The 25,743-nt window shown below is 42.1% G+C and overlaps 1 protein-coding gene across 1 annotated transcript; it reads left to right on the top strand.

Annotated features, from left to right (window-relative positions):
* On the top strand, nt 1-24,602 carry LOC132403640 (uncharacterized protein DDB_G0292642-like). The gene is made up of 7 exons (XM_059987133.1): nt 1-20; nt 6,478-6,605; nt 12,022-12,111; nt 14,488-14,585; nt 14,681-14,854; nt 20,298-20,713; nt 24,512-24,602. The coding sequence occupies exons 1-7, from the start codon at nt 1-3 to the stop codon at nt 24,600-24,602; spliced, it is 1,017 nt and encodes a 338-aa protein (XP_059843116.1).
* Nucleotides 24,603-25,743: the final 1,141 nt, after the last annotated feature.

Here is a 25,743-nt window from a genome sequence, read left to right as displayed (position 1 = left end):
ATGCTCATCCATGACCGCAGGTAAAAAATGCTCGACAATTCTAATCTTTTGGCCTTTATAATCAATCATTCCTCTTCGACGGGATTCATGAATTAACAGCTCCTTAGTTTGAAATTAATATAAACAGACTATGACCAATCTGGGTCTTTCTCCTGGAGTGGGATTAGGAACAAACTAACTATGCACTCGATTAACCATAGGCAAAGACGATAAAATTTCAGGAAATAATTGTGTCTAAACACTTGCAAAGAATTTTGTAGGCTGATCACCTCCAGTTAATTCTTCAAGGCCCGGAATTCATAGGTTGTTTCTTCTGTTTCTGTTCTCGATAATCTTCTGCATTAATTTTTCATTGGCTTTTGATTGCTTTTTACAAAGCTTTTGTAAGTCATCAATTTTTGTATCCAAAATTGTCAGAGTTGCTTCATTATCTTTGATTTGTTTATCATTTTCAACAAAGGTTTTTTGCAGAGAATCCAACTTTTGCATCCATCTGTTTAATTTCAGATCTGAGCTGCTGAAATTGTTGCTGGAACTCCTCAGGGGATTCTCTTCTCTGTCTTCGAAGCAAATCCATAATAGATTCCAAAGATGCAGGAGGATCCTTTTCTTTTCTAGTACCTTTGGCACTGCTTGTAGTCATAGTGAAGCAATATCAAGTTTAAGAATAAGGTTTCAAAACAGGTTGGAATCAGTAAAGTAAGTAAAACAGGAGCAACTTCAGAAAGCTGCTACTCCATCAGCGACCAGCAGGAAGTTGCCACCCTTTTCACCTGCCTCGGGAGTTCTCTGGGGTCATTTTGGTAGCAGTTTACATTCCAACTCAGGCTAACGTCAAGCAGGCTTTAGATGATGGGATCAACCTGCATGAAACAGTGCACCCTAACACCATGGTTCAAGCATATGAAAACGCCAGTGAACAAGTGTAAAGCAGAAGAAATAATTGTTACTGTGGATCCGATACAGTACAAAATAAACAGAATAATAAAAAGAATATAATCATTAAAAAAATCACAATAAATATAAATACCCAAGACAGCTTATATTGATTGTTTGTGTGTCATGAAGTGACGCTAGACACCAGACTACCTGTACATAAGGTTTCTTGACAGGAAATATTAAAGTAGGGTGGTGGGAGGTGTGGAAGCAATGGTTAGTGGGTGGTGCTGTTGATCAACTTTGCTGCTTGGGGAAAGTAAATGGTTTTGAGTCTGATGGTTCTGGGATGGATGATTAGTCACCTCATTCCTGTTGGGAATAGGACAAGCAATCCATGAGGAGGGTGAGTGGGATCCCTTTTCCACACCTTCCTCTGTATATATGCTTGATGGTGGGGAGGCTGATGTAGGGGATATTTTGGGCAGCTTTCTCTACCCATTGCAGAGCCTTCTTATCTGCCACATTGCAGCTTGTTTACCATGCAGTGTTGCAACATGTTAGGAAAGAACCTTCTGTGGATCTGTAGAATGACATGAATTTAGATATGTATAGTCCAGCTCTCTTCTGCCTTCTCAGAACGTCAAGGCATTGGTGAACTTTCATAATTGTGTAGGATGTTCTTACTTGCGCGCGCGCGCACACACACACACACACACACACACACACACACACACACACACACACACACACACACAGACACACACACACACACACACACACAAACATTGACCAACCCCACCCCCTACCACCCTCCGCCATTGATTCTCCCTAAAGCCACTTCTCCACAGAATAAATTATAGAAGCCAATTAAGCTTACTGCTAGTATATCCTTGGGATGGCAGAGTAAACCGGGGTGCCCCCAGGAGTCGCAAGCTGAATATACGTGGATTCTGTGAAGATATCATGAGAGGTCTTAGTCAATGACCAGTGCACTGAGCTGTGAAACAGCTGCATTACTGCTGCATCACTGCTCTCCCTCTTTCAGATTTCTTTTGATTCTGAATTCAAGTGTCTGTGATTCCAAGTCTGAGCAAACAAAGAGGTTATTTTTCTCTTTTTACTAAACATTTTATTCTTATTCTTTTTTTCTGACTACACTTCAGAAATCATTCAAGGGACTTGAGGTATACTTTCAGACTAAGACAATTACATAATCTTGTACATGGATAAAGTCAAAGATATGTTCAAAAATCATGCTGAACTCCAAGTCAAATTATATGGAGATCTATTTCTGTAAATAATATCATCTGCAAATAAAAATATACATTTCTTTTGAGTATCCTTCAGCAAAAGTCCTAAAAGAAAGCACCAAAATCTGAAATAGATATTGAAAAAACTGAAAATATTCAATAGGCTAGGAAACAGCTGTGGGGAGAAAAACAGGGCTAACATTTCAGGTTAATGAATTGTCTTGATCTGAACCATTGACTCTGTTTCTTTTTCTTCAGATGCTGCCTATTCTGAGGCTGTGTCCTCTGGTCTTAGACTCTCCACATCTTCCACATCAGAAACATCCTCTCCACATCTACTCTATCAAGGCCTTTTACCATTCGATAAGTTTTGATGAGTTCATCCCTCATTTTTCTGAATTCCAGTGAACACAGGCACAAAGCCATCAAACACTCTTCATATGACAATCCATTCGCTCCTGGAATCAGTTTTTGTGAACCTCCTTTAAACACTCCCCAGTTTCAGCACATTCTTTCTGAGATAAGATCATAAGACATAGGAGAATTAGGCTAACCGGCCCATCGAGTCTGCTCTGACAATCAACTATGGCTGATTCTTTTTTTCTCCTCCTCAAACTGAGTTCCCGGCCTTCTCTCAGTAACTTTCAATGCCATGTCCAATCAAGAACATGTCAACCACTGCCTTAAATACACCCAATGACCTGGCCACCACAGCTGCTTGTGGCAACAAATTCTACAAATTCGCCACCTTTGGCTAAAGAAATTTCTCTGCATCTCTGTTTTGAAAGGGCTCCCCTCTTTTCTGAAGCTGTGCCCCCTTGTCCTAGACTTTCCCACCATGTGAAGCATCTTTTTCACATTACTCTGTCAAGGCCTTTCAACATCTGAAAGGTTTCAATGTGATCTCCCCTCATCTTTCTGAATTCCAATGAGTACAGATACAGAGCCATCAAATGTTTCTCGTATGTTAACACTTTCATTTCTGGAATCATCCTTGTGAACCTCCTCTGGACCTGCTCCAATGCCAGCACTTTTTTTCTAAGATGAGGGGCCCAAAACTGTTTGCAATACTCAAGGTGATAATTCAGAATCAGAATCAGTTTTATTAACATTGGCATGTGATATGAAATTTGTTGAGTTAGCAGCAGCAGTTCAATGCAATACATAATCTAGCAGAGGGGAAAAATAGAAGGAAAAATAATAATAATAAATAAAGAAGTAAATCAATTACATACATTGAATAGATTAAAACAAGAATGAGCAAAAACAGAGAAACTGTACATTAAAAAAAAGTGAGGTAGTGCCCAAAGATTCAATATCCATTTAGGAATCGGATGGCAGAAGGGAAGAAGCTGTCACTGAATCGCTGAGTGTGTGCCTTCAGGCTTCTGTATCTGATGGTAACAGTGAGAAAAGGGCATTCCCTGGGTTCTGGAGGTCCTTAATAATGGATGCTGCCCTTCTGAGACACCGCTCACTAAAGATGTCTTGGGTACTTTGTAGGCTAGTACTCAAGATGGAACTGACTAGATTGTCAACCCTCTGCAGTTTCTTTTGGTCCTGTGCAGCAGCTTCTCCATACCAGACAGTGATGCAGCCTCTCAGAATGCTCTCCATGGTAAAACTATAGAAGTTTTTGAGTGTACTTGTTGACATGCCAAATCTCTTCAAACTCCTAATAAAGTATAACCACTGTCTTAACTTCCTTATCATTACATTGATATGTTGGGGCCAGGTTAGATCCTCAATCTTGACACCCAGGAACTTGAAGCTGCTCACTCTCTCCACTTCTGATTCCTCTATGAAGATTGGAATGTTTTCCTTTATCTTACTCTCTCTGAAGTCCATAATCAGCTTTTTAGTCTTACTGATGTTGCATGCCAGGTAGTTGCTGTGGTACCACTCCACTAGTTGGCATATCTCATTCCTGTACATCCTCTTGTCACCATCTGAGATTCTGCCAATAATGGCTGTATCATCAGCAAATTTGTAGATGGTATTTGAGCTATGCCTAGCCACACAGTCATGTGTATATAGAGAGTAGAGCAGTGGGCTAAGCACACACCCCTGAGGTGCGACAGTATTGACTGTCAGCAAGGAGGATATATTACCATCAATCTGCGCAGATTGTGGTCTTCCAGTTAGGAAGTCGAGGATCCAGTTTCAGAGAGAGGTACAGAGGCCCAGGTTCTGCAACTTCTCAATCAGGATAGTGGGAATGATGGTATTAAATGATGAGCTATAGTTGATGGACATCGTCATGACATTGGTGCTTGTGTTGTCCAGGTGGTCTAAAGCCATGTGGAGAGCCATTGAAATTGTATCTGCCATTGATCTATTGTGGCGATAGACAAATTGCAATTGTTCCAGGTCCTTGCTGAGGAAGGAATTCAAAGTAGTCATGACTAACCTCTCAGAGCATTTCAGTATTGTTGATGTGAGCTCTACATTCTTTAACTTACTTGGTCATGAACCTTGTTTCAAGGAATGAGTTCAGATAACCTGTGGCTCCCTGATTTTTCAATCCAACAATTTTTTTTACCTGTAATAAAATCAAGAAGAAAATGGAAAAGTTGTTTATTATCCAAATAACTTGAATTCTGTTTCAGCGTGTTCCGAAAAACAATCCTCACAATGTAAGAAGGTAGAGCAAACAGTTTTATGATAAACAGAGAGATGACAAAGCAACAGACACAAAATGCTGGAGGACCTCAGCAGGCCAGAAAAAGAGTCCTGCTGAAGGGTCTTGGCCTGAAATGTCAGCAGTCCTCTTTTCCGTTGATGTCGCCTGGCCTGCTGAGTTGATCCAACATTTTGTGTTTATTGCTTGGATTTCCAGCATCTGCAGATTTTCTCTTGTTTGTGGAAGGACAAAACAGACTTGGGTAAAAGAAGATGATATACATAGATGGGCCGACCACTCGAATTGTGCAGCTCAGTTATCCCGAATTCAACCCCAACCCAATCAGGTGACAATTTACAAAGACCAATTAACTTACCAACTGGTGTGTGAGAGTATTGGAGATGCTCCAGCAGCAACTGAAGCAGACCAGAAAAAAATGATTTTAAGCAGGAGTTTGGAAATAGAAAAATAGTACATCATTGAAAATTATTCAGAGTAAGTCGAAGCTGAGAGTTGGATTAATGACTACCAGGGTAAACAGTGAAATGAGCAGTTCCAAGTTCATTATTAGGCACTGGTGAGAGCTTACCTCGAATATTGTTAACAGTTTTCCTTGTTAAGAAAAGATGCGCTGGCATTGGAGAAGGTTCACAGGAGGTTCACAAGGATGATCCTGGCAATGAAGGCTTATCAAATGAGGATTGTTTGATAGCTCTGGGTCAGTATTTTCTGAAGGATGATGGGAGGTCTCTATAAAACCTTTTGTATCTTGAAAGGCATAGACAGAAAATATATGGAAAAGATGTTTCCCGGGTAGGAGAGTTTAGGACAAGATGACACAGCCTCATAACAGAATGGCGTCCATGTGGAGAGATTTCTGAGTGCAGCTGTGATACTTACTCTGACTAGTCATTCAACTCCCCCTCCTCTTTTAGATCCTTCTCTATCTTTCCTAAAACATTGAAACCCCAGGATATTAAGCACCCATTCCCATCCCTCTCTCAACTCAGTGTTTGTAAAGGCCACAACAGCACAGTTCCATGTACTGATCCATGCTAAAAGCGCATTCCCTTTATCCATAATACACCTAGCATTAAAATACACACATTTCACACTATCCATCCCATCTTATCTGTTACTATGATCCTGTCCATTTTCACTTACCATGACATCTCCCTCCCTCCACTTTCTGACCTGCTGCTCTTCATCCCATCCCCTGGCCTAAGCGGTATCAACCCTCTCAAGTCACATAAGGACATTGGTAGCCCTCCAGTTTACTTCCAAACTGTCCTTCTTGTACAGGTTATCACTGCCCCAGAACAAATTCCAATTGCAGTCAAAGTTTCGGGCCAAGACCCTTCATGAAGAGTCTGCTGAACTGTTAAATGTACTCTTTTCCATAGATGTTGCCTGGCCTGCTGAGTTCCTCCAGCATTTTATGTGTGTTTCCTGAATATGTGTTGGGTTTACAGTTGGATACCTGCCGGGCTCTATTTGTATAATTGGTTTCAAAAATCTATCGGGAATAAAAGTATGAAGTGTAAGTCACCCTTAATCATACATATGATACCATAAAGACAGACCTTTCGACTTTGAGCTACTGATAAGAGGAATTCTCTGGTCAGATTTATGCATGATACATTGCAGAACAGCACTCTCTCTCTCTTTCTCTCTCTGTTGTACGTAGTGACTTAATAACTTAATTTTATTGGTAATGTTTTGCAGACACAAGAAAATGATGGGCAGCAAACAGGAAAAGATGATGACAGCAGTGGCTTATCATGAAGTAAAGGGTAGGGTGGAGGTGAGGGTGAGAAGTGAATTCAAAGTCGAATGGCACCCCACAACTCAAGGTAAGGATCAGCATTTTGTGGTGGACGAAGAAATTAAAAGAACACGATCAGTAGTTATACCACATTCATATTGTAGGTGTAGGGTGTCATTTTGAAAGTTCTCAAATGATCTTCCATGCTCTTGAAGAGTTTCTGCATTCATGTAACATATTAATCCTCAGCATCACATCCCTGCTCTTATATTCTCAATGTCTTCAAATAAATGCTAACAGTACTTTCCCTTCCTCACCACCGACTCATCCTGCAAGCTAACCTTTTGTGTGTTCTGCACAAGAACTCCAAAGTCCCTTTGTATCTCAGCGTCTTGGATTTTCGCCCCATTTAGAAAATAGCATGCATATTCATTTCTACTATTGAAGTGCATGACCATGCATTTTCCAACATTGTATTTCAATTGCCACTCTCTTGCCCATTCTCCTAAACTGTAAAAGTCTTCTGCAGCATTCCTCTTTCCTCAACTCTAACTGCACATTCTCCAGTCTTTGTATCATCTGCAAACTTAGCAACAAACCCATCTATTCTGTCATCTGAATCACTGACATACAGCTTAAGAAACCATCCCAACACCAATCCCTGTGGAACACCTCTAGTCACTGACAGCCAATCAGGAAAGGATCCATTTATTCCCACTTACTGTCTCCTACCAATCAGCCAATGCTCTAAATATGTTAGTAACTTTCCTGTAATACCATAGACTCTTTACTTGGTTAGCAGCCTCATGTGTAGCACCATGTCAAAGGCCTTCTGAAAATCCTAATATACAACACCAGTACTTCCCCTTTATCTTTCCTTCTTGTAGTCTCCTCAAAGAATTCCAACAGTTTTGTCAGTCAAAATTTTCCCTTAAGAGAACCATGTTGACTTTGTCCTATTTTGTCCTGTGTCACAAAGTACTCCATAACGTCATCCTTAACAATTGACTGCAACAACTTCCAAACCACGAGGTCAGTCTAACTGATCTATAATTTCCTTTCTGCTGCCTCCCTCCTTTCTTAAAGTGTGGAGCGACATTTATAATTCTCTAGTCCTCGGGAACCATGCCAGTGTTAAATAATTCTTGAAAGATCATTACTAATGCCTCCACAATCCCTTCCACCACCTCTTTCAGAACCCTAGGCTGCAGTTCATCTGGTCCAGGTGACTTATCTACATTTAGGTCTTTCAACTTTTTGAGCACCTTTTCCCTTGTAATAGTAACTGCACTCACTTCCCTTTCCTCACATTCTTCAACACCTGGCATACTGCTAGTGTCTTCCACGGTGAAGACTGGTATACACTGTCTTATTTTTTATATACCTAATAAAGCGTTTTCTATCCACGTTGATAGTTTTGGCTCACTTTCTTTCATGCTTCATCTTTTCCCTCCTAATGATTCTTCTGGTATGTTTTTAAAAGCTTCCTAATCCTTTATCTTCCTGCTAATTCATGCTTTATTGTCTGCCCTGTCTTTTGCTTTTATATTACTGTCGACTTCCCTCAGAGCCACAGTTGTAGTATTTTCCCATTTGACTATTTCTTTGATTTGGAATGCATCCCTAGAAACTCATGTCATTGCTCCTCTGTTGTCATCCCTGCTAGTATTTCCCTCTAATTTACTTTGGCAAACTTATCTCTCATACATCTGAAATTTCCTTTACTCCACTAAAATATGGCCATGTCAGGCATCACTTTCTCCCTATCAAATTTCAAGTTGAACCCAATCATGTTGTGATCACTGCCTCCTACAGATTCCTTTACCTCAAGCTCCCTAATCACCCCCATTTCATTGCATAACACCCAGTCCAGTATGGTTGATCGCCAAGTAGGGTCAACAAACTGCTCTAAAAAAAGTTTGTGGATATTCAACAGATTCACTCTCTTGAGATCCATTGCCAACCAAATTTTCTCCATCTATCTGCAAGTTGTAGATGAGTAACATAACATTGCCCTTTTGATATGTCTTTTCCATTTCTCTTTGTAATCTGTTGTCCAGATCACAGTTACTATTTGGTGGCCTGTATATAACTGCAATCAGGGTCATTTTACCCTTGCAGTTTCAAGATGCTCTGATCTTATGTCACATCTTTCTAATGATTTCATGCCATTCTTGACAAACAGAGCCACACTACCCTCTCTGCCTACCTTCCTAACCCTTCAACGCAATGAGTAACTATGGACATTCAGCTCCCTACTACAACCTTCCTTCAGCCACGATTCAGTGACGGCCACAACATCATACCTGAAAATCTGCAATCGTGCAATGAGATCATCCACCTTATTTCTTATACTCTGTGCATTGAGATATAACACTTTGAGTACTGCATTTGCTAGCTTTTTTGATTCTGCGTTCCTAAAGCACTGATACCCTGCTGGCTGCAATTTTGTCCCATTATCTGCCTGCCCTTCCTGACAGTCTGACTGCATCCTAACTTTGCATTTTTACTGTCTGTCATATTTTTCATTCTTTTCATTTCATTTCTCATCCCCTTGCCAAATTAGCTTAAACCCTCCCCAACAGCTCTAACAAACCTGTTCATGAGAATATTGGTCCCCTTGGGTTCAAATTCAACTCATCCCTTTTGGACAGGTCATGTCTCCCCCAAAGGAGATCCCAATGATTTAAAAGCCTGAAGCCCTGACCCGCTGCACCAGATTTGCAGCCTCCAGATGTGTGGGGCTCCCACTGCTGATTATGCTGCGGAACAATACTAAATGTCCGCAAACTTTCCTCTTAAATGATCGCCGTTGATCCACGAGAAACCTTTTTGTTGTGCGCTGCTCCCACCACTGACTGCAGTCAGTCAGAATGCTCTCTTTGATACATCTCATGAACTTTGCTGGAGCCTTGGTGACATAACAAATCTCCTCAAAGTCTTAATGAAGCACAGCTGTCAACATGCTTTCTTCATGATTGTATCAATGTGTTGAGCCCAGGATAGATCCTTTGAGAAGTTGGTGCCCAGGAATTTGAAGCTGCTCATTTTTTGCACTGCTGCCACCTCAGTGAGGATCAGATTGTGATTTCAAGATTCCCCTTCCTGAAGTTCATAATGACTTCTTTGATCTGATATTGTGCAAGATTATTGCTGTGGCACCACTCGACCACCTGAACTGTCTCTCTCCTGTACATCTCCTCATCACCATCTTCCAGCCAACCATCAACAATGGGCAACAATGACAATATAGACTGAAAGATCAAGAGTTCATCTTTATTATAGAAGATGTAACCCAGTGCACAAAATATCCAGTAAACAGGATCAACTTATTTGCATTGCCTAACTTCTTTGACCACTGTTGCCCAACCAGGATTGTTTCCGAGATATTTGTCCCCTTTGCCCACTTTTCCTCCATATTACTTCTTGTCATTTTATAAATGGCCTGGAGGCTAATCCACCATGGAAGCATCCACAGAACCGGCCTTGCTGGGGTTCTCCAGCACTATGCTGGGGAACTGATGCTCAGATCTGAAACAAGATGAGAGCTGGAGTGGAATCTGAGACTTCAATCATTTCAGTGCAGGAAGTTAGGATCAAAATTAATCCTATTAGCCCAATCCTGTCAAATTGCCAGTTGCCAGACATGTTGGAACACAATGCTCAGTACCATTGAAGGAAAGGAAAACTCTTGTATCAAAAAATTGAAGATTGATATCATAAACTTGAAAAGGGAAATGGTTCAATGGTTTCATTTAATAGCAGGGAATATATATGGTGTACAACCTGAAATTCTTGCTCTGCGCAGACATCCTTGAAAACAGAAGAGAACCCCAAAGAATGAATGGCAGTAAAATGTTAGAACCCAGAGCTCCCTCTCCCCCTCCCATACACAAACAGCACCACAGCACCAACCCTCCCCCCCCCATTTATTTCAGCTGGAAACATCAGCACCCACCACCCACCAAACAAGTAATGTCACCATCTCTGAAAATGTGCAACTGTTGAAAAGAAACACAGAAAATATTCTAATTATGACATAAAACCACATTTTGTAATTTCTAAGCAAGGATTTGTACGATAAAGAAAACAGAGCACTCCACACAAACAATCTTTTCTGATTTCTTCCACCGTTCATTTCCTTCTATAGATCTCTTCCATAGATGCTGCCTGATTCGCTGCATTCTCCAACCCACCTTACACCGCATCCCCGTATGGGTCCAGATTCCACTCCTTGCGCTCTCTTCTGCACAAAGTTTTCGGTTGAACCCAATTTCTCATTACTAAGGTCAACGTAAACACAGAAGTTATACCAAGCAACACACTCAAAATAATGGAGGAACTCAGCAGGTCAGGCAGCATCTATGGAAAGGAGCAAATAGTCGACGTTTCAGGCCCAGATCCCTCAGCAGAATATAAACCAAATCTACTTTCGGAAGCATTAGCTTAAAGCCACGATAGCGTCTCATGCATTTGAATCATTTCACATGCGATATAAACACAGACCGCTGCAGTTCAATTCTTCTTCAGGGTGCATTTTCAATCTTCTATTCTGTTGCTCCTCCAACTAGTCCTATTATAACGAGTATTGTGGATTTGTCCTTGATCTGGTAATGGGAGAATGATTTCTCATTTTTCAGTTGCTTGTCGCTAAAAATAAGGCGCAGATCATCCACACTCCCGACACCTTAAAAAGAGAGAAATTGAGACAAGAGCGAACCGTTAAGCAACCCTGATTAATAAATAGTTAGTTTTTAAAAATTAAACATACTCATGTACAGAATTGACTCGAGAAAACTGAATTCGAAATTAAAGGAAACAATTCTGCCTCGATCGCCGAAGCTACATGGAATGTCTAGATGCCCATTGTCAACTTCCTCGTTAGACTTTCTAACCAATTTTCTTCTCATAAACCGATATGATATGTTATTGAAGTACCTAATAAAGATGGCATTTTAGTTATCAGCTATTTTTTAAAGTTAACAGTCTTCATCGCATTAAATTCAGCTTCCGACTCCGATATATCAACCATAATTCTTTCGCCATTGAAACCAATAACGCACACTTGATAGATCTTTCCCATTTTGGTTTCAGCAACTTCGTTTGCTGCTGTAATACCCGTGAAGGTCTGTTTAAGTGAACTGAATTTAGTTTCACTTGCTTTACGAAACTCTGGCTGAAGGGCTGGGCTGTTCGAAGTTTTGTAAACCGGATTAGGGGAACATAGTTAGCAAGTCAATGCTGGAATATGTCTGGGGAGAGGTGGGCATAAAACAGGGCAAACTTTCCTGTATTTTTAACAAAACGACAAGAAGTGAGTCCAAATAAAATGTTAAACACGGGGAAAAGGGATAATTCGGAGAAAAATTGCACCAGCAAGGAACTTAAACGAATTAACCGCCTTCTTTTCGAGGGAGTGGTCAGAGGGTTTACATTTCATTGCACTTGTTTGGCGTAACCTACAATCGTAGTTTCTGATCTACACAAACTCCCTTGTTGTGCAGGTGCATCGGACAGGAACAACTGCGGAGGAATGAGCCGCGATTCCATTGACTACAGATTGACATTTGTTAAGCGACCGGACGAGATCACAGGTAAAATATACATCACATCATGAGTAAAATGAGGACAGACCCCCAACGCCGAGTTTGGGTGGGCAAACTCCCTCTAGTGCTTGTGCACAAGTTGTTGCTGTCCCAGATTACAGTGTGGCTTGGAGCCGACAGCGTACGGGCGATTCTACGTGGGTCTTTGGCTGGTCAAGTTCCAGAATGGAAAGGGATCTCCAGTTAAGCCCGGACCTGGTTACGTAGGCTCGGATAGTGAGAGGTCGGTATGCTTGGGGGAGCTCTTACCATCCAAGGTGTTTTGTGATACGTATACTTGAACTATTTTTGGTTTGCCACGAAAAAAAATTGTTACCACAATTCCCCACTCCTATCGACCGGTGGTAATCTTTCGACCATTCGTTTGTTAAAGAACCTATTTAAGTTTGCCTTAAAATATTTAAAGATTTTGATGCCACTAAGCTTCTGTGAAGAGAATTCGAAAGACCTTGAGAAAAAAAGTAGCTTTTGTTTTCTGTCTTTAGCGGGCAACGCTTATTTTTAAATAGAACCCCCCCCCCCCCCCCGACGCCCACACCAATTCTCGATTCTCCCACAAGAGAATCCCTTCCACACCCTGTCAAGGTCTTTCAGGATTTTTTATTTTTAAATAAAATCCCTCTCACATGCTCCCCTAAACTCAGTACAGACAAACCACCGACTGTTCAACTTGTCTTCAAAAGACTATCTGCTAGCTCCGGGAATTAGTTCAATATACTGTACATTCCCTGAGTTGCTTCCATTGCATTTTTAGTCTTCTGAGCTTTGTTTCCCCTGTTAAATCCGAATTTATTATCATTGTCTTAGTGAAAGTTGATGTTTTCGCAGATCATGTTGTTCATGAACTTGAAGCCGCTACGGTACCTTAGCGGTGAGAGCGAGTTATTACAGTTTGAGGCGTCGATGATCCGAGTTCATTTCGGGCTCCCCCCTGGAAGGAGTTTGTACATTCTCCCAATAACCGCGTGGTAGTCCAATGGTTAGCAAACCCATTAATAGGTCATGTCCTCGATCAAGTATTAGGCTAACTATTGTTTACTATTATAATCATTTCTAATTTGTCTGTGTTTTATGTCTGTTACTTGTGCTTGCCGTTCAGTGGATTAGCAATCAAACATTGTTGATGTATGTTGAGTTACTCATCCCTGTTGTGTCTGCGGTAACCTACTGTACTACATCTTGTGTTCTTTCTCTCTGAATATAAAATGGAAAGCCTGTTAGATATGAAGTGTCAGTTATGGTTTGTCACAAAGTTCAAAAGTCTGTCCCTTTGAGTTGGGTGTGGCTTCTTAACTGTATGCCTCAGGCCAGGAAAGGCCCAGTCCCATATCCTACATCACAGATCTATGACACAGGATTTGCCAGGAAAGTCTGCTATATTTGATGGGAATTCAGCAATGTTGCTAAGATTTCAGTGTTCTACGAATATACTTTCAGGTAGGAATACAGCATAAAACAGCTTTGACATTCCAACCTCATGTCCCAACCATCAATACAATCCCCTCTTTCAGTGATGCAGACTTGACCTGTAGGGTTTTGGCACACTGAATGACAAGAGGACACAAACTAAATAAGATCCTGAAAGGGAAAGGGTCCCTAGATTATTATCAGGAGAGTTGTGTTTGGGTGAGGAGTGGGGTGTTGCAATATAGTCAGCATATATAGGGAAAGATATTGTGAATTCTTTGCCTAATTATGGCAGAAATAATTTGACATACCAGTCACTATTAATAATTTGAAAGGATTTTCAAATCTTAATAACCTTAATCAAATATTTCTTGCTTCTAATATTTTCACAAATATAAACAGTAAATTTAAGGAGATACTATTACACTGTCTTTGTTTAAAACCCTTGGATACTTTAGGGAGAACACAGAAATTAGTAGATTTTTTGGAATGTGCTGCATTGGAAGTGATAGAAACAGAATATAGCACCATTTCAGAAGTATTTAAACAGACCCATGAACTGGAAGAGTTTGACAGAACACAAACCCTGTGCAAGAAAATGGGATTAGTTTAACTTGGCTTCATGGTTGGTGTAGACATGATGTACCTGTGAGCCTTTTCCTGTTATGTACTTTTCTATGTTCTATAACAGAAAACAACCCAGAGCTCCTTCAAATCACCCCAGGATACACTCCAGATAAAATGAAAATAAATGTTTTGTAATTATTGGAAAATCTGTTCCTTTCTTCACTCACATTTCTGGTTGTCTCTTTACCAAACAAATCTAATCTATTGAACCATTTTATTTTATCTAAGCAAATAATTTTAATGAATGCACTGTTCAAGAAGTTGTGGTTGGTGTATACTTAAATCCTTAAACAAATTCTGTAGTAATTCCAACAAAATGTTCTATTGCAGGAGATGACGACCCAAATGTTTACAGAGTGGAAATGTCCTGTGGACACGCTGTGGATCCCATTTCACTCACGGAATGGTGTCGGATCCGTATCAGCGAGGTGGATATCACAAACAATCCTTTCTGTTATATCTCATGCTCAATTCACTTTTTAAATGGGAATGCTTTACAATATTTGTTCAATGTCTATTTCAGGGTCATTTCAAATTCCACTGCCCTGCAGTAATAGATGGGATAAATGAAGGCTGTGGAAAGGAATGGTCCTACATGGAGGTGTGCAGACATGCATTGCTCTCTGTTGAGGAACGACAGGATTTTGAAGAGAAACTTGCCACTCTCGCCGCTTCAAGTTACTGTGAATACAAACAGGTAAAGAGGACTGGTATCTAACTAACTGCTAATAAATAGGGGTCATTACTGGGTTTGTGAAAGCTGTGAAGTTTGGGATGGTGTGGGAGTCTGAAGAAATGAGGTAATATTTAGGGGAGGTGATAGGCAATGTTTTAAAAAAGACCACTCTACAACAGAAATTTCAACATAACAAGCTAGGATTCTCACAAGGGTTTCCCAGAGACTATAACAATGAACAGGTTAACTGATCATTTTTCTGCAAAGAGAACTGAGAGTTTACCTGATCAAAGGGTTTAAAATTATAAGGAGATTTGAAATGATCAATCTAGAGAAGAAATTTTCACTTGTGGAAGAATACAATTTTAGATACCTTAATACAGAGCTTTCATGCAGAAATCCTATCAGGAATCCAGGAGAGACTAGAAAAAAATACATACTAACTGAGGACAGTTGCAAAGAAGGTGAGGAAGGTGAATGACTGCATGAAGATGTAAAGATACACTAAGGGCCTGACATGAAATAAACTGACAATGAATATGTGAAAATGAATAAGCTGTCTTATTGAGGTAGCATGATAGTGTAATGGTTAGCACAACACTTTACAGTACAGGTGACCTTGGTTCAATTGAGAGCTAGGTAATGTTAGAGATCTAGAAGATTATAGGGCTAACAGGAAGGAACTTAAGAAGGGAATTAGGAGAGCCAGAAGGGGCCGTAAGAAGGCCTTGGTGGGCAGGATTAAGGAAAACCCCAAGGCACTCTACAAGTTTGTGAAGAGCAAGAGGATAAGCCGTGAAAGAATACGACCAATCAAGTGTGACAGTGGGAAGGTGTATATGGAACCGGAGGAAATAGCAGAGGCACTTAATGAATACTTTACTTCAGTATTCACTATGGAAAGGATCTTGGTGATTGTGGTGATGACCTGCAGCAGACTGAAAAGCTTGAACATGTAGATATTAAGAAAGAGGATATGCTGGAGCTTTTGGAAAGCATTAAGTCAGATAAGTCGCTGGGACCATGTGAGATATACACCAGGCTACTATGGGAGGCAAGGAAGGAGATTGCTGAGTCTCTGATGATGATCTTTGCATCATCGATGGGAAGGGAGAGGTTCTGGAGAATTAGAGGGTTGTGTATGTTGTTCCCTTATTCAAGAAATTGAGTAGAGATAGCCCAGAAAACTATAGACCAGTGAGTCTTACCTCAGTGGCTGGTAAGTTGATGGAGGTGATTCTGAACATTTGGAGAAGTATAATATGATTAGGAACAGTCAGCCTGGCTTTGTCAAGGACAGGTCTTGCCTTACGAGCCTGATTGAATTTTTTGAAGATGTGACTAAACACATTGATGAATGAAGAGCAGTATATGGATTTCAGCAAGGCATTTGATAAGGTACCCCATACAAGGCTTATTGAGAAAGTAAGGTGGGGGATGGGATCCAAGGATACATTGTTTTATGGATCCAGAGCTGGCTTACCCACAGAAGGCAAAAAGTGGTTGTAGACGGGTCATATTCTGCATGATGGTCAGTATCCAGTGCTGTACCTCAGGGATCTGTTCTGGGACCCTTACTCTTTGTGATTTTTATAAATGACCTGGATGAAGAAGTGGAGGGATGTGTTGGTAAATTTGCTGATGACACAAAGGTTGGAGGTGTTGTGGATAGTGCAGAGGGCTGTCAGAGATTACAGCAGGACATAGATAGGATACAAAACTGGGCTGAGAAGTGGCAGATGGAGTTCAACCCAGATAAGTGTGAAGTGGTTCATTTCGGTAGGTCAAATATGATGGCAGAATATAATGTTAATGGTAAGACTCTTGGCAGTGTGGAGGATCAGAGGGATTTTGGGATATGAGTTCATAGGACACTCAGAGCAACTGCACAGGTTGACTCTGTGATGATGATCATCAGTCGTGGAATTGAATTTAGCAGGCAAGAGGTATGTAGCAGCTATATAGGACCCTGGTCAGACCCCACTTGGAGTACTGTGCTCAGTTCTTGTTGCTTCACGACAGGAAGCACGTGGAAGCCATAGAAAGGGTGCAGAGGAGATTTACAAGGATATTGTCTGGATTGGGGAGCATGCCTTATGAGAATAGGTTGCGTGAACTCGGCCTTTTCTCCTTGGAGCAACGGATGATGAGGGGTGACCTGATAGAGGTGTATAAGATGATGAGAGTCACTGATCATGTGGATAGTCAGAGGCTTTTTCCCAGAGCTGAAATGGCTGCCACAAGAGGAGATGTCAGAGGTAAGTTTTTTACTCAGAGAGTGGTGAGTGTGTGGTATTGGCTGCCGGCAATGGTGGTGGAGGCAGATATGGTAGGGTCTTTTAAGAGACTTTTGGAAAGGTACATGGAGCTTAGAAAAATAGAGGGCTGTGGGTATGCCTAGTAATTTCTAAGGTAGGGACATGTTCGGCACAACTTTGTGGGACGTAGGGCCTGTATTGTGCTGCAGGTTTTCTATGTTTCTATGTCTGTGTTTCTGGCTGAGGCTCTTCTTCAGCATTGGAAAGGGAGGGGGAAGCAACCAGAAAAAAAAACATGGAGGGAGTGAAAGGAGGACTAGCTAGAAGAAGATAGGTGAACTCAGATGGGTGGAAAAGGTAAAGAGCTGGAGAAGAAGGACTTTCCCATCAAACACATAGACAAATGTTTTTTGGACTGTTGTACAAAACTATGCAGAAGGTCCTCTACCTTGCAAAGGTCAAGAGGCAGGACCCAACTCTGGTCCATCAAAAAATTGTATCCAACATCATCACTAACCTCATCAATTCTGGAAAACTCAAAGTTCCCTTACTCTGCTCTGATCATTTCTAGCCCCCACCCAAAATCCACAAATCTGAGTGTCTGAAGTAAGCCTATTGTCTCTGCCTGCTCCAGCCCCGCAGAACTCATGTCCGCATACCTCGACTCCATTCTATCCCACTTGGTTTAGTCTCATCCCAACTAACTCTGCAACACTTCACATGCTCTTGCTCTCTTCAACAGCTTTGTATTCCCTAGCCCCGCCCACCTTATTTTCACCATGGGCATCTATACACTCTACCCCAATCAAGAAGTCTTAAATATTTCTGCAAAAAAAGACCCAACCAGTTCCACTCTACCACTACACTCACCCTAAACAATTTCTTCTTTGTCTCCACTCAATCTTTCCAAACTCAAGGGGTAGCTATGGGCAACTGCATGCCTCCCAGCTATGCCTGGCTTTTCAATCCCAAAGTAGAATAGTCCATGTTCCTAGCCTTCCCTAGTAACGTTCCTCAACTCTTCCTGCAATACTTTGATGACTGCATTGGTGTGTCAAGGTCCAGTCGTTTAACTCCTTGTTTCAGTTAATTTCCTTTTCTCCATGTTTTTCCTGGCTCCTTGATTAGGGCACCTGCCCTTCATCCAAACCAGCAGAATAAAAACCCTGGCTTACAGCTACTCGGGGCTGGTTCGTCACTGTAACCTGTGCAGCTGTTCTCGTCCTGGGGCAGCTGGGAATCGTGGACTCCAAGTTGCTTTGGTGCCTGTGGATGTCTGGTGAATTCAGTTGTTTTCGTGTCCAGCTGAGTTGCCGTCCGTTTTGCCACTACACCGAGCTAGGATGCAAACTCTGTCCTTTTCATGTTCGACTGAGATTTGCTGGCCGACTGTCGCCACTTTGAGCAACTGCGAATAAAGGACTGTCTTCCGAGCCACCGCAAATTAGGAACTGTCTTCAGAGTTTCTCAGTGTTAAAATACGTTTTGTCTGTTGTTTGTTTTTGTCGTCTCGTGTTCAGCTGAGCATTGCTGGCTGTTTTGCCGCTGCTCCGAGCCAGGATGCGAGTGGTTTATTGTTGTTTGTTTTGTTGAGTTTGTGTTCCAGTCCCTTTCAAGGCTTCCTATACAGTCCAAGTCCAGGCTCTGGTTCCAGTCAAGTCAAGTTCAGTCTAGATCCAGGCTCCGAGTCCAAGTTCAGTCCAGGTCCTGGCTCTGAGTTTCAAGTCAAGTCCAAGTCTTCGTTCTGAGTTCCTAATCAAGTCCAGGTCCCATCTCTATGTCTCAAATCTAGTCCAAGTCCATCTCCATACCTGTGTCCTGCACTTGGGCCCACTCCAGCCACTCCGTACATCATGGTTCTCCTTCTGTCACCCATGCTGAGCTTGTCAATTTCATCAACTTTTCCTCCAATTTCCAGCCTGCCCTTAAATTCATGTGGTCCATTGCTGAGCCTTACCTGGTAATGCTCCCCAACTCTTCCTGCGATACTTTGACAACAGCATTGGTGCTGCTTCTCGCATCCTTGCTGACCTTGTCAATCTCATCAACTTTGCCTCCAGCTTCCAACCTGCCCTTAAATTCACTCGGTCCTTTTCTGACACCTCTCTCCTTTCTTGATCTCTCTTTCTCCATCCCTGGAAAGAAGCTACCTACTCACAACCTTTATAAACCTACCAGTTCCCACAGCTATCTTGACTATACCTCTTCTCACCCTGTCTCCCCATCTCATTATTTCCATTAGGGAGATACAAGAGCCTAACGGCACACACTCAATGATTCAGGATCAGCTTCTTGCCCTCTGCTGTTAAATTTCTCAATGAAGATTGAACCCATGAAGTCTCCCTCACTAGTTTTTCATTTTCATTTTTACACTTCTTACTTAATTTAATTATTTCAGATTCAGATTCAGTTTATTGTCATTGATAAACCACAAATACAATGCAGTTAAAAAGTGAGACAACATTCTCCAGAATGATATCCCGAAAAAGCACAAAACAGACCACACAAGAAAAATCACATAATGATTGGTAATCCCCAATCCAGAGTGCAGAGAAGCTGCTGCGTATCGTTATCGTGCTACCATCTTAGCACGTTCCCCGGAAAGGAACTACTTAATGTAATTCATGGTTTTCTCTCTGTTATTATTTATTGCATGCTACTGCTGCTGCAAGGACTACAAATTCTACAACATATGCCAGTGATATTCACCCTGATTCTGATTCTGAAATGAGATCAGTTTAGATGGATGGCTCGGTTTGCACGGAGCAGTTGGACGAAAGGGCCAGCTCACGTGCTGTTTGAATCTATGACCCTATGTCTCACAGATGTGATTCTGCTGTAAATCAATGAAAGGGGAAACACAGTCTCACTCAGTTATTGTGGTATAAACCCATATGACCAAGAAATTAATCATCAGATGAATATCACTCCAGAAATCTCTCAATGTATTTAGTACTTAGCAACTTGCTTAAATATAACACCTACAGGGGGAGGGGACTAGATATTGTTTCTGTGACAATCATTTCATGTCTAAGTTACAGCAAACTTTTGACTTTTGTGGAACATCAAAATTTATCAATACAGGAGATGCCATAACATTAATTTTCAAGAAGCACATTTGAAAGCTAAGATTACATTATTATTTACAGTGTGTTATCGGAAGTGTATGTTCTTAATTATTAACTTCATCAACTGTCTTTGTTTAGTGTCCTAGGTGTGGGAGTTACGTGGAACGGAAAGATGAGATGAACATGTCAGTGACTTGTTCAGTCTGCACAGCCAACGATGGAATCCCTTTTGAATTTTGCTGGCAATGTATGAAGGAGTGGAAAGGCCCAGCTCCGCGATCTGATAAATGTGATAATGAAGGATGCATTAATATCCAGCTGGAAACTTTGAAGAACTGTGACACAAAAATGTTACCTTACAGCAATATTCAAAATTGTCCAAAAATCCGTGCTTGTCCCACTTGTGGGTTGCTTATAGAACATAAAGATATGTGCAAATATGTTGTTTGCATCAGATGCCATGTGGAATTTTGCTTTGCCTGCCTTAACACAAAGGCAATTTGCAGTGAATCATCTGAGTATTCTCTTAATTGTGCTATACCTGTAGCCCCAAGGCAAACAAGTATTCCATTGTGGAATCGTACTCAAGTTCAGACCTCCAATTCCACCTCAGATTCCTATTCATTTGGCAGTCCAAGTCCCTCTCCAAGTCCCACCCCAAGTCCCCCTCCAAGTCCCTCTCCAAGTCCCACCCCAAGTCCAAGTCCCGCTCCAAATCGTATTCAGAATCCTATACAAAATCCCACTCGAAATCGTATTCAGAATCCTATACAAAATCCTACTCGAAATCGTATTCAGAATCCTATACAAAATCCCACTCGAAATCGTATTCAGAATCCTATACAAAATCCTACTCGAAATCGTATTCAGAATCCTATACAAAATCACACTCGAAATCGTATTCAGAATCCTATACAAAATCCCACTCGAAATCATATTCAGAATCCTATACAAAATCCCACTCGAAATCGTATTCAGAATCCTACACAAAATCCCACTCGAAATCGTATTCAGAATCCTATAAAAAATCCCACTCGAAATCGTATTCAGAATTTCTTTTTAAATTTTAATAGGCTTTCCAAGTGTAGGTGTTGCACAATTCTATAAGTAAACAATCCAGATCAGAGATTGCAGAAGGACAAAAAGTGCAGAACAGTCAGTTAAACATTGGTAGAGCGTGTTATGCAATTTGCTTGACCCTTTGTTCTTGTGACGGATTGTTTCATTCATTGTTCTGATGGTGATCTGATCTGAGAATCCATAAGTAGAATAAATAATTGTCATTTCATCTTCCATAAAACATCCAGCCCTGGTTTAAAGTGGATTAATGCATTATGTGTATATGGCGTTTAAGTGCACGATAATCATGTCTCTTCATTTCTGCAACATTCTGTGTATAATGTGAAAACATAATTGATTGTCTTTGCACTTACTGTGTTCTTCTGCATGTTCTTCCCAGTCATTGACTTGGTCGACCTCCTTGCTTTATTAAGATTAAAAGTATAAACATGTGAAGTGCATCAATATTCAAATATCCAAAAATAGGCTGGTGCATTAAGTAGTGTATCATCTTGAGTTGTAATGTCATTAAAATATATTCAACTATTTTAAAATATCTTGTAAAATAAAATTTATGTGGACAGAATTGTGCAAAAAGCAATTTGGCGCGAGTATATTTAAATTAATAAATGGAAACAAGAACAAAAGTTTTTTGTTCAAATCACAAAATACAGCCCAAACCTTCTGACATGTTACCCACTCACACCCATCAGATGTTTACTCCATAATAAAGTACTTGTAATGAGTCTTTATAATTTAAATTATTCACTATTCAAAAAAATGTTGGTTACTCACTGAGAAACACACCATCACAGGAGACGGAGAGCTTATCCTTCAGTGGTGTACACAGTCTTCAGGCATAGGTTGAAGATGTGAAGGGAAAAATCTAACAGGCACCTGAAGAGCAACTTCTTCATGCAGAAGGAGCTGAGTGTATGAAACCTGTTGCCAGAGAAATTACTTGATGAATGAGTTGGGTGAAAGGGCCTGTTCCGATGCTGAATTACACTATCACTCCATGACTGTTGCCCTTCACAATGGTTTAAAAATGTACTGTTTGCATTTAAGTATGCTGCTCATGTATTTAGTAATTCTATACACTAAAATCTCCTTACAATAATATAATTAACAAATAATAAGGGTACCAGAAGATAGTTTATAGTTATAACATTACTAAAGCCCATATCACTACTAAGATATATCTAAGAGCTGTATTTAATATTTACATCATTTTAATCAGTGGTGAACCTGATGTTAACCTGCTACCCATAAAGTTGTATGGTTAACATTTGTAATGAGAGCATTCCCACTTCCTTCTGCTAAACTGATGGCAGCAAAATGCCTTCATCTCTCTCTCCAGTCATTGCACCAGAACTTTTGCCGGCCATCTGACATGTCCATCAGCAGTGTTCTGCAGAGATCAGAAGGCCGGAAGACCAGCCTACAAGATGTATATTTAAACTTGCTGAGAAACGTTGGGTGTGGAGCACTGCCAATATTTGTACTTGACTTCTCTACTTCACAGCTTGCTCTTGTTGTAGCTCCATTGATTCGGCTGACGTTTAATGCACAGACATCAGAAAGGGTGAATGGGGGATCCAGGGAGAGAGGGAATCAGAGCTCGGCAAACCCAGACAGAGTCTCTATACTGCAATTGCGGTAAGCCGTCTTTACTCCTGCACTCATATTATTTCTCGACAAAGCAAACGTTTGTCTTCTTAATTGGAGTTTAGGGGGACGATGCGCCTAACGGCAACTCCTTTGGTTCCATCTTCAGAATCTGCTCTATTTCTATTTTTGATACCTCTTTTCTTTTTCCTTTACAAATTTCTTTTAAAAGACCCTCACCGGGAGTTACATGCTGACTCCGGTTCTTTGTGGAACCGGGACCCATCCTTAGGGCCTCATGACCAGCTGCTTTTCGATATGCCAAGGATGCGGACTGGAAGACTAGAGCACCTTCAGTGTGGCAGATTTCCGTAGCTCTGGATGTGGGCAGACTCAAGTCCGCTGCCGCTGCCTGATGCATTGTGGGAGAGGGAAGATCAAAAGTAGTGAGCTGGCTGCTGGCCTTCTGCCCAGAGACCCTAGTTATTTGGGCACAGAGCTCAGAAAATGCAATGTAACTGGCTTTTAACACCATAAATCAGCAAGTTGCTTTGTTATGCCTCTCCTCTCACTGTGAAACAGGGACATCTATTTTTCCCATATGAGGGAGAGAGATAGCCTGCGGTATGTTGAATTACCAGGTGAACGAGTCATCTTTGGGGTATTGCAAGACTGTGTCTTACTGACGCTTTGCTGCATGCTTGAGTGTTTGGTGAAGTGTACCGATGCTTTGTGCTGGTGGGGTGGGGGGGGGGTGAAGATAATTGATTTGCTGTTTATTCATGGGGGTGGGAGTTGGGGGGGCTTTGGGGTTCTAACATTTAACTGTCATTCACTCTTTCTGGTACTCCTCTTTTTGTGGATGTTTGCGAAGAAGAAGAACTTCAAGATGTGTATTGTATATATTTCTCTGACATTAAATGTACCTTTGAAATCTATTAATTACTTGTTTCACCTGCACTTTGATTGACTTTAGTGCGAGAACACCTGGGATCCTTTGAACATCAACATTATTCAATCTCTCAACATTTCAAACACTCTACTTTTCTGTATTGTGCTACATTCCTGAGCCCTCAGTCAGTTTGTCTTTATCCCACTGAAACCCCTTTTCATTCTCCTTCAGATTCTTCATCCAACCCAGTTATGTCTGGTCAGCAAACCTAGAAATACAATATGCGATCCTCTCCATCAAAATTTTGCTGTAGTCCCCGAAAGGTTGAATGCCAAGTGCTGATCCCTGCTGGGAACGATCAGACACAGCCTGATGACCTGAGTGGGACATTCATTCCTACTCTTGGGCTTCTGTCCAATTAGCAGTTCCCAGATCATGTCAGAGTATTACACCTCACTCCAACCGTCTTGACCAGGTCTTCTACGGGACTTATTGAAAGCCTCCAAAAAGTCAAACCATGTTGCCGGCTGGATCCCCATTATTTATTCTCTAGTCCAATACTCAACAACTCTACTGAAATCATGAAATATGACATTGTAGCAGTGTGCTACACGCAGCGCTGAAATAACGATGTGGAGTTGGTGAGCTGTAGTTGCAAAAGAGGTTTATTCAAACTTCACAGCCTTGATTTAAAGCCTTCCTGATCCCGCCCTCCCCGGGCGGGAATGCTGTAGTGGGCACGTATTAGCAGTCCTGTCCCACGTGTGGGCTTTTCCCCTTGCTGGTGAAGCAGACTTGGCGCCCTCTTCGGAACCGGCCTCTATGCAGGCACGCGTCGCTTTGTGAGCCGGTTCGAGTGCGCTGGGAAGTGGTTCGCCTCATAACCCGCCCCCCCCCCCCCAGAACCGGCGATACACCCCCCAATGTCCACAGTCTGGGTCTGACTCTGTTTGGGAGGTCTGCATCTGCGCCATGGTGCCTGAATTTTGACCGACTGCGCCAAATCCACATGGGCCGGTTTGAGTTAGTCCACTGTGAAAACCTCGTCTTTGCCCCCAATGTCAGCACCTGTTGTTTCTGATCACCGTAAACGGCCCCTTGTAGGTAAACGGCCCCTTGTAGGGCCACTGTAGTGGTGCCCGATGTCCGCCCCGTCATACAAAAACAAACTTACAGATTTGCAGGTCTTTGGGTACGCAGGTCGGGTCCTGCCCATGCTGCGAAGTGGGTATGGGGGCCAGGTTACCGAGCCTCTCGCGTAGTCTGCCCAGGATTGCTGCAGGTTCTTCCTCTTGCCCCCTTGGCTGTTATGAACTCCCCTGGGATGACCAGAGGTGTGCCGTACACCAACAAGTTGTGCAGATCCTCTTTGGGCGCCTTGCGGATTCTGAGCAGGACCCAGGGGAGCTCGTCCACCCAGTTGGCTCCTCTCAGGCGGGCCATGAGAGCCGACTTCAGGTGACGGTGGAAACGCTCCACTACTCTGTTCGACTGTAGGTGGTAGGCAGTTGTGTGGTGCAGCTGTGTCCCCAAAAGGCTGGCCATAGCTGACCACAGGCTGGAGGTGAACTGGGCGCCTCTGTCGGAGGTAATGTGGGCTGGTACACCAAAGCGAGATACCCAGGTGGCAATCAGTGCCCGGGCGCAGGATTCAAAGGTGGTGTCGGTGAGTGGGATTGCCTCTGGCCATCTTGTGAACCGGTCCACGATAGTCAGGAGTTGCCGCGCTCCACACGACACTGGCAGGGGGCCCACGATATCCACATGAATGTGGTTGAAACGCCGGTGGGTGGGGTGGAACTGCTAGGCAGAGCTTTGGTGTGCCGCTGCACCTTGGCTGTTTGGCAGTGCATGCACGTTTTGGCCCATTCACTGACTTGCTTGTGGAGTCCGTGCCAAACGAACCTGTTGGCTACCATCTGGACGGTTGTCCTGATGGAGGGGTGCGCTAAGTTGTGAATGGAGTCGAAAACGTGTCGCTGCCAGGCTGCCCGAACGATGGGGCGGGGTTGGCCGGTGGTGACG

This window comes from Hypanus sabinus, chromosome 2 (assembly GCF_030144855.1).
Source record: "Hypanus sabinus isolate sHypSab1 chromosome 2, sHypSab1.hap1, whole genome shotgun sequence".
Taxonomy (NCBI): domain Eukaryota; kingdom Metazoa; phylum Chordata; class Chondrichthyes; order Myliobatiformes; family Dasyatidae; genus Hypanus; species Hypanus sabinus.
The sequence above is the reverse complement of the archived record's forward strand: the minus strand, read 5'-3'. Positions and strand labels throughout refer to the sequence as shown.